Here is a 9,858-nt window from a genome sequence, read left to right on the forward strand (position 1 = left end):
GTCAGCCCCACCTACCTCACAGGGTGTCTGTTGTGGGGAGGGGAAGGGAAGGGAGTTTGTAAGCCGCTCTGAGACTCAGAGTGAAGGGTGAGATATAAATCCAATCTCCTCCTCCTCCTCCTCCTCCTCTTCTTCTTCTTCTTCTTCTTCTTCTTCTTCTTCTTCTTCTTCTTCTTCTTCTTCTTCTTCTTCTTCTTCTTCTTCTTCTTCATCATGTCAGCTGCAACTTGATGGTATTTTCAACCAAGGATTGGATGCAACAAGTCAGTCGCAGAGGCAGGCAATGGCCGACCATCTCCGAACATCTCTTGCCTTGAAAACCCTGTGGGATTGCCAAATGTCAGCTGCAATTTGACAGCACTTCCCATCAAGAGGGAACACAACAAGAAATTGCTTTGCAAAGCAGGATTTCTTTCTTTGCTATTAATACAGTTCTTCTTTTCATGTGCAGGTACTACATTGGACGTCGTGCATTTATGGTGGTTTCCGATCCAGATATGATCAAGTATATCTTAGTGGAAGACTTCGGAAACTTTACTAACAGAATGGTAAGCAGATAGTGGAGCCATGTCAAGGTTTGCTGTTCTTCGAGGGAGAACAATATGAGGAAAGCCTACAGATACATGCAGTTGCTTTTAGTATTCCAGTGGTTCAGTGATGAGGCAAGCCTCCCCAGAGGAGCACAAGTACTTCTCTGGCACATCCACCATCAGAACGGTATGTCTGGGCCAGGACAGAGAGTGCTAAAGCTATAGCATCTGAGGTTGCAATCCTAAACCCTCTTGTTAGGAAACAGATCCCATTGATATCACTGAGACTTACTTCTGAGCAACCGTAGGGCTGGATCTTACTGGTCTGTCCTACTAATAGCGATGCCTTCCCCTAATGTAACAGGCTCTCTTGGATTGGAGAAGGTGTTTTGCATTGGAAGACGGCACCGCTGTTAGAGGAATGGGTGTGCAGGATCTAGCCCATACATAGGATGGCGCTGTGAGGATGGAGTCTTCCCATTCTAACGTTAGCCACAGACTCATTTGGTAGCCTCTGATGAGCTGTTATGTTTCTGCTCTGCCGTTTCATTTTTGTGAGACGGTATCAAATGAGCCACTGCCCTTTCTGTCCCTTCATCTTCATTCCTGGAATAAAATCATTTACAGAGCTGCAGTCAGGATTCTTGAGATGATGCATGTGAAGAGTGTTGAACTCTCAAAAGGGGTTCTGTAAATGCCTGAGAATTGTTCTGCTTTTTCACAATACTCCTCAGTAGGTTGCATGACCAACTGGTGAGTGTCATTGCTAGGGATCCTTGGGGCATTCTGCTTATTTATCACCAACCTCTGGCTTCCTACAGATACACGTGGTTATTTTTTTTGCTATTTTCCTCTGACTGCTTCCCTACATAGCAATAAATAGCATGCAAAACTGACTTGACGTTGACACCGAATCTTTATCACTGTCACCTAGCTTAACCTTGGTCCCCTGTGTTCTCTTACATAAAGAAATGGCTTGAATGTACCCAGAACATAAAAGTAACATTTCTTGTTTGTTTATTTCATCTTCCAAGGAGCTGGGGTGGCATACATAGGAATTATCCCGTTTTATCTATACACACTAGCCCTGAAGTAATACAACAAATTTAGAGTCCAATGGCACCTTGGTCCCTGCCACATGGCAGGGAAAAGGATGGCTGCATTGCGGCTAATCAGAGCCGCACCAAAGTTGAGACACCGTGGCGGGATCCCACGGATCCCCTGAGCCACGGCGCATCGCTCCCTGGCACGATCAGATGCCGGGGAGGAAGAGTCGGATGGGAGGGGGAGGCTGCCGAACTGCGCATGCCCGAGCATGCGCAGTACGGCCGAGGGCCGGGATGCGCCGGCGCAAGGCCGGCCGATCCCACGTCCCGGCTTGAGGCGCTGTACTGGATACAACCACCTAGGTAGGTGGTTCTTTTTTAGTGCGCGTTATCGGCGGTTGGGACGGATCAGGGACGGGCAGGCAACGATTCCCAGATGTTGCCGTGGGATCGTGCCCATTTGCTCCGCCCCTATTCCGTCCCCCTCCTGGCCCAAACCGCCTCGTATGAACAGGGCCCTTTAAGACCAACAAAGGTTTATTCAAGGTATGAGCTTTTGTGTGAAGTAAGTTTAGATAGTGATTGGTTCAAGTTCATTTAGGCAGCTTCATGGCTGAGGAGGGATTTGAATTCAGGACTACCCATTTGAACACTCTTCGATGAGTTAGTCAAGCTCAGGAAAGGCATAACTCAAAAACCTCCTCTTTCACATGTGCTTATCTTAGAGATGGTTCAAATATGGCAGAGGGTCATTATGATGTACTTTGACAACCGCTGCATGTTTTAAGCAAAGTTAAAGATCAACATGATATATGCTGAGCAGTCGGGAGATGCCTTCACAACATTCACCAGAAATGCTCTCAATGGTTAAACTCTGGGAAAGGCACTGACTGGCTAGTGCTTGTAACATCACCAAAAAATCCTTCCTCAGAACAGTTTTTTAACTGACTTCAAAACGTTTTGGGTTTCTGTTTTAAATAAGGTTAAAAGTGGACATATTAACAGATAAAAATACAAGCTTCAGTTTCTTAAACGCAGATCAGTTTGGCTAAATTGTAAGGGGAGGGGCAAGACACCATTCAGTGTGATAGAAACTGTCATGCAGATTGGAAAGCCAAGAGGCAACTGGGTTCACACCAGGATGAAGAATTCCTTGTGACTGCTAAATGTGACATCTGTCTCCACTGCAGGTTAGTCAGAGCCTGCAAGCTTGTCCTTCCCTTTCAACATGTGCTGGATCATTATGAAAGAAACACGTAATTCCCAGATTAAAGAGCAGCAAGCTTTAACACATGGGGCAATTATAATTCGTGAATCAAGTGGGAAGCATAAGGAAATGGATACCACGGTTATAAGGACAGGACAGAGATGGAACAAATGATTTTAGCAGAAATGTTTTCAGTTGATTGAAGAGCAGTGACATGAAGGGAGAGAATTCCAGGTGAAAGCTGCAGTACATCAGTGGTTCTTATGTGAGTCTTCATTCCCACTTTACAGGCTGTGGGACATTGGGTGTGCAAAATTCCATGGAAAGGTAGACTCCTGAGACAGGAGTTGCCCTTTTCCTCCATCAGCAAATACCTAGATAAACTGATTATATTGGTGATGGTGCGGGGTTGTGTGTGTGTGTTGAAGAACTGGGCTGTGAAACACTTTTCAGATTAGGAGTTGTGATATCATCAACTAGAGTTCCTAGTGGAGAAAGGTTCTTGTGTAAAATTAATGTGTGCTCTCTCGCCTTTTTTCAGAGTAACTCTATATTGAAGCTTGCATTAGCTATGTTTTTAGAAGGCCATTATATTCCAGGGTTTAAAAACCACAAGTGCAACCAAACTTGGAGTAGGCTGTGCCTTCCCTGGCCCACTTACTTTGTATGAGAACCTGGTAGAACCTGGGGAGGTGAAGGTTTGGGGAGGGGAAGGTTTGGGGAGGGGAGGGACCTGAGCAGAGTACAGTGCTATAGAGTGCACCCTCTAAAGCAGCCATTTTCTTCCAGGGAAACTGGTCTCTGTAACCTGGAGATCAAGTGTAATTCCAGAAGATCTCCAGGCCCCACCTGGAGATCTGCAACCCTAATTATTAGTAATAGCATTTATATCTTAGGCCCCGGCCACATGGCAGGTTTAGGCCCAGAAGAGGGACGGATCGGGGGCGCAGCAAACGGGCGCGATCACACCGCAACATCTTGGAAGCGGCGCGCACCCGTCCCCGATCCGGCCCTTTAGGCTGAAAATGCGCATAGAAGAAAAACCTAGAAATAGGTAGGACTTACCTGAAACAGCGCAGCAAGCACGGCCGTGAGATCACCGGTGCGCCCATCTACAGGAGCAATCGAGGCTCCCGGCCGAACTGCGCATGCACACACATGCGCAGCCGGCTGCCTCGCGCTCCCTTCCGTGGCTCCCCCCCGGCATCTGATCATGCCGGAGAGCAACTGCGCAGCGGCTCAGGGGATCTGTCAGATCCCGCCGCCGTGTGTCTCTTTTGGTGCAGCTCTAAAAAGCCACACTTTGGCCGTTCTTTCCCCCCTCCCCCGTGTGGCAGGGGCCTTAGATGGCTTTTTAAAAGGGCTGTCAGCTACTGTCAGCCCTCTAGGCTAAATGGGATCTTCATGTTCAAAGGCAGTTTACCTCTGAATATCAGGTAAAGGAGCAACAGAGAGGCACTGCTGCCTTTGTGCCTTGCTTGTGGGTTTAATGGAGGCATCTGGTGCGCCACAGTATGAAACGGAATATGGAGCAGATGGTTATCTTGCTGCAATCTTTGCAACAACTCTGTATGGCAGGCCATTATTATTATCCTTCTTGCAAGAGTGGCTTGCCCATCGGTAGAGGCGCTTAGTCTTCTGACCCGTCAGTTAGCCATTAAACTGAAGCAGCATATAATTTTCATCAGCTTCCCGAAGCAGACAAATTTTAATGGTATTTGGGTTGAGCAACAGTGCTTAACTCCTGCAGTGAGAGGTACTGAGCTTCCCTGTGGTATCTGGGACACCCTAATCCTAGATTCATCATGCATTCCAAGGAAATACCTGACTGGGAACATAGCTATGAGGATATGTCTAGCCACAATGATTTGTGCCTTAGTTGCATTTAGACTGGACTATTGCAATGCGCTCTACTTGGGGCTACCCTTGAAGAGTGTTTGGAAGCTGCAGCTGGTGCAGAACACTGTGGCTAGACTGCTAGTTGGGGCCAGCTGTTGGAAGCATGCAACCCTGATACTGTAGCGGTTCCACTGGCCTCTGATCTGCTCCCAAGCCCAGTTCTAGGTGCTGGTTTTGCCCTTTAAAGTCCTACATGTCTTGGGACTGGGGTATCTGAAAGACCATTTTCTCCTATATGTTCCTGCCGTGGAATTAAATTCATGGGAAGATGCTCTCCTGGCTGTCCCACCAATTAAAAACACGCATTTGGTGGGTACACAAGAGAGGGCCTTTTTCATGGCTGCCTAACAATTTTGGAACAACCTCCCCAGGGAGGTGAGGTGACCCCTCCTGGTCAGTCTCCAGGAGGCAGCTGAAGACGGTTTCATTTTGGACTACATTTTGATTGATTTAGCTTATATTCCTGGCAGCCCTAATTACAGTTTTTAAACTGTGATACTTATGGGTTTTATAATTGTTGTTTTATTGTGTTATTTATAATGTTTTATTTATATTGCAAACCTCCTTGAGTTCCACAAGGGAGAAAGGCAACTGGTGACCCCCTCCTGGTCAGTCTCCAGGAGGCAGTTGAAGACGGTTTCATTTTGGACTGCATTTTGATTGATTTAGCTTATATTCCTGGCAGCCCTAATTATAGTTTTTAAACTGTGATACTTATGGGTTTTATAATTGTTGTTTTTATTGTGTTATTTATAATGTTTTATTTATATTGCAAACCTCCTTGAGTTCCACAAGGGAGAAAGGCAAATGTTTTAAACAAAGAAAGAAAGAAACAAATAGAGGGTATAATGAAGGGCTCCTGCACTTGGAGAGGGGAGCTGCATCCTTACTATCCCCATTATCTCAGTGTGGGATGAAACGGTTGCTGCACAAGCTGCTGTTTTATTCGTATGTTTCCCTGCACTTAGTATTAGGAGGGCATCAAACATATTCCGTTCATCTGCGGATGCCAGTGTGGGATTGCTATGCTATTATGACCCCCATATCCTGGCCGTGCAGTAAGCTAAAAATCTGAATGAGAAGATGAGGGTTTTAGCACCGGAGTTGGGATTAGAAGTGAAGTGGAGTAGTACAACATATGATGGACATAGCAGCTTGCTGCTCAGACTACGCGTTGCCTGCTTGCTCGACCCATTTTACCCCCTTCAGATGTGACACATTAGAGCCCATCTCACCTTGCGCAATGGATTTATATAAACACCACCAACAATGCAACTATTCAGTCTACAAAAAAGATGGAGAGAGGGAGAGGCTAGCATATTCAGGCTAGTAAGTGGAAACCTTTCTATGTGGCTTTTATCAATGTTAATATAAAGCTTTTAGTCGAGGGAGCTTCTGTTTATGTTTTCTGAAAATTGCTCCAAGCTAGTCCTTCCCCCCTTGCTTTTCTTTAGAGATTCTGTTTGTTGAGTGTACAAAAAGTACAAGTGTACGTTACGCACACACACAAAAAACCCCCACAACATCCTCTCTGCTGCTATTTAGACTCCCTGCCCCCACCCCATGCTGCCCCTAATGCTGAGAGCATAAACCAATTTGGCTTTTGAGAATAAAGGCTGACCACAAAGCTCCGATAATGCTGCTCTTTCCTGAGCTTGGGCATCCCTGCCGTTCCTCTGGTAGGACTGCTTGGTGGCATACAGTAACAAACCCCATAGTACTGGTAGCTCACCGTGTGCTGCAGAGTAGCTGCAGGACTCCAAGGAAGACCCAAGGGAAAAAAATCACAGGAAAATCTGCTCTTTAAAAAAAACACTTATTTCCTATGCTTTTCTCTGTGCTGCTTAGCCAATAATGTCATTTCTGGTGTAGTTCACGGTCTGTTTCTAGGTTAGAGCTAGGTTTGCCAACCTCCTGGTGGCACCTGGAGATTTCCTACTATTATAATTGATGCCCAGATGACCCAGATCAATCCTCCTGGAGAAAATGGCTGCTTTGGAGAGTGTACTGTATAACATTATACCCTGCTGAGGTACCTCCCCTCTCCAAACCCCGCCCTCCCCAGGCTCTGCCCCTAAAATCTTCAGGTATTTCCCAATCCAGAGTTGGCAGCCCTAGGCAGAACAAAACTTGGTGACAGGCTCGGATACAGGGAATCAGCTCTGGCAGCTTTTCATTACTCAGAAGTAGTTCTCTTTAAAGAAAAGATTGGCATCTCCAGTTAAAAGGACCAGGCAGTAGGTAATGTGGAGGACCTCTGCCTGGGACCCTGGAGACTGGTCTTATTCAGTACAAGGCAGCTCCGTGTGTGTGTTCATGTGAGATCTCTGGATTATAGTATACATGGGCCACTGGGGTGACTTAGCTACAGAGCTCTAGCCAGTCATCCTCACAAGATGCGGCCAGCACGTTTCCAGGTAGAGTTTCAAAGAGACTACAGTCAGTGACTTTTCTTGTAACTAAGGCTGCATGCACGCATACATCATTAGACATTGCTGGGGTGAAAGTGATTTAGATTTCTCACCGGTATGGTCTCTCTTGGGGCTCAAAGCAGAAGGCATGAAGACCACTTTGGCCACTTTCTAACTATTCCTGAGAGCTTATTTTTACCCCCAGATATTGAGCTACCATTGTGCTATAGCAATTATTTGCAAATTGATTTCCCTATGAGGACAGGACATTTGAGTTGTAAATGGCGGATATAGTGCAACAGGAGCCCAGAATCCCGTAATGGATGGATGTCTTTTGACAGGAACTTCTGAAACACCACTGTTTGTGTGCATTTGGTGTCTATGTATTTATTTACTTCATTTATATCCCGCCTTTCTCCCCCTTGGTCTTCTCGCCACCATTTTATCCTCATAAAAACCCTGTGAAGTAAGTTAGCCTGAGAGTGTGTGATTGGCCTGAGGTCATCCACCGAGCTTCTGTGGAAGAATGAGGACTCAAACCTGGTTCTCCCAAATCCTAGTCCAACACTTTATCTACTACACCATACTAGCTCTCAAGTACCAATAGCATCAGGAATTTACGTGGGAAACCCCCCCACACACACATACTCTATTCAGGTTTTTTTCTATAAAGAAACTAGCATCAGGAATTTACGTGGGAACCCCCCCACACACACACACATACTCTATTCAGGTTTTTTTAACTTTGCCAGTTTAGAAGCTCCTTACCTATACACCGTAAGGAAATAATTTCCTCAAGTTCCGCCTCCACCATTCTCAGTACCCAATCAGGCGAACAGTCATGGTGGCTTAAAGGCTTCCCCACACACACACACATCCCCCCCACACCCCTCCAAATGACTCAAATATGGCAAGGATGATGGGAATCTTCAGCCACTATGAGTCCTGGGTGGGCAGAGGTAGGCAGGTCAGCGGGTGAGGTTTGGGCCAATGCCACTTTCTAGACCCCAGCCACCACTGATTCTTTCCCCCCTCCTAGAAATGTTGTTGTTCTAAAAGCAAGATCTTATTTGTTTCAGAGAGAGGTGTCATGTTGCAAATACAACAACTTTAAAAACTATTTAGATGAAGCTATTTCATGCTGGAGGTGGACCGATGCAGCCACTGGCCCCGCTTGGGGGATTAGAGAGGTGGCAACTACTTGAAGGAGGGACCATGGCTCAGTGGTAGAAAACTGGCCTTGCATGCAGAGGTTCCCAGATTCAACCCCTGGCAGCTGCAGTTAAAAAGGATCAGGCAGTAGGTGAACAGTAGTAGAACTTTGCCCAAGACCCTGGAAAGCCACTTCCAGTCAATATTGGCCTTGAGAGACCAATGGTCTAACTCAGTATATGGCAGATTCATATATGTCTTCACCCTTGTTCTGGACCTGCATAACTGGAAAACCAGACAGGCAAAGACTCTAGTACCATCCAGAAAAATCAAGAACATATCAAAGAACAGGGCATCTGATGAGTAAATCCAAATGTAGTAAGAAGTGTCAAAAGTAGGCAAGTAAAAGCAGGAGGAAAGCACACAGACTAGGCCAAGAAATTGTGTTGCACCCTCAAACACTGCCTCAGCCCTGACAATCACCTCTTCTGTGAGCCAAGTTGAGTATGTCCTGCTAGACAACACAGCAACATAGGCTACCTCTTCACAGATGTTTCGTTTCACCTTTGCTTCCAAACCAGAGTGCCTTTTTACAAAATCATCCACATGTCTACATCCTCTAATCTTTTGTAAAAGTCCAAGATGTGTTCCCACTGTCTGGAACAGAAGGTGCGCCGTTTTCAAAAGTCCCTCCAAATTGGCACCATATTCTCTCCATCAACCCCTCCTAGTTACCATGTCCCCTGCTGAGCCACCAGAGGTCTTTAAAAGAAGTTGTTAACTTCTATAGAGCAATAATTTTACAACGACCTACTGCCACAATCTATTAATTCCTTTGAGCTCCTAGTTTTAGTGGGGGATTTTTAAACAAGTTTCTAGCTCTTTTAATTGCAGAGATGTAAGAGGGAAAGTTTTTGTCTGGATTGCCTGGAAAGAACAACGGGGAGAAGGTGCAAGATGGCTGGAGTAGGATGGGAATTCAGTGTTCAACCAATGGTATGGACGCTCCATTGTTGCTGCAAACACCTCTGCAGCAGCAGCATTAAAAGCAACATGGCGAATTTGCACTGTGTAGATGCAGCTATAGTTATGCATGTCTTCTCACTGTTCTCAACTGCCTGAACCCAGGGCAGAAACTAAATATACCTGGGAGATGCCACCTGTATCTTTAGGCTGCACAGCATCAAGCTGCAATTCCCTCCCTCCCTGCTTGCCTTCATCTCAGGCCGGAACTCTGAGAAAAGCCAAGGGCTGTGTACCTGCAGGCTGCTCAGGGACCTGACTAGATATGGTCCCTTTCCGTCCTCACCTGCCCTTGACCTCAATTTGCTGCCTCACCTGGGCATAGCACACAGACAAAGCACAGTGCTAACAGCTTCTGGGGCTGGCAGGAGCTCCCACAGGCATAGAAAATGCCACCATCATTGCTGCTAGCAAGGTGTGGGGCCAGAGCTCAGCAACCAGCCCCAGGAATTAAGTTGGCTGGTGGTGTAGGAGCTGGGATGCAGCTGGTGGAGGTGTGATGGTGGGGAACTGGGATGCCCCGCAGAGTAAACATGGAATTGTCTGACCCTTTCCAGTATCTCTCTCTATATTTTAAAAATTACTCTTTC

General features: G+C 46.3%; 1 protein-coding gene across 1 annotated transcript in view; it reads left to right on the plus strand.

The window, feature by feature from the left end:
* The window catches only part of LOC107119575 (thromboxane-A synthase-like), a 310,368-nt gene that overhangs the window by 198,140 nt on the left and 102,370 nt on the right, over positions 1-9,858 (plus strand). Inside the window, exon 5 of the mRNA XM_015422085.1 lies at positions 452-548. Coding sequence (XP_015277571.1) covers positions 452-548 — 97 coding nt within the window. The remainder of the gene's footprint in view (positions 1-451; positions 549-9,858) is intronic.

This window comes from Gekko japonicus, unplaced genomic scaffold (genome assembly GCF_001447785.1).
Source record: "Gekko japonicus isolate JY-2015 unplaced genomic scaffold, Gekko_japonicus_V1.1 scaffold280, whole genome shotgun sequence".
In the NCBI taxonomy this organism is placed as follows: domain Eukaryota; kingdom Metazoa; phylum Chordata; class Lepidosauria; order Squamata; family Gekkonidae; genus Gekko; species Gekko japonicus.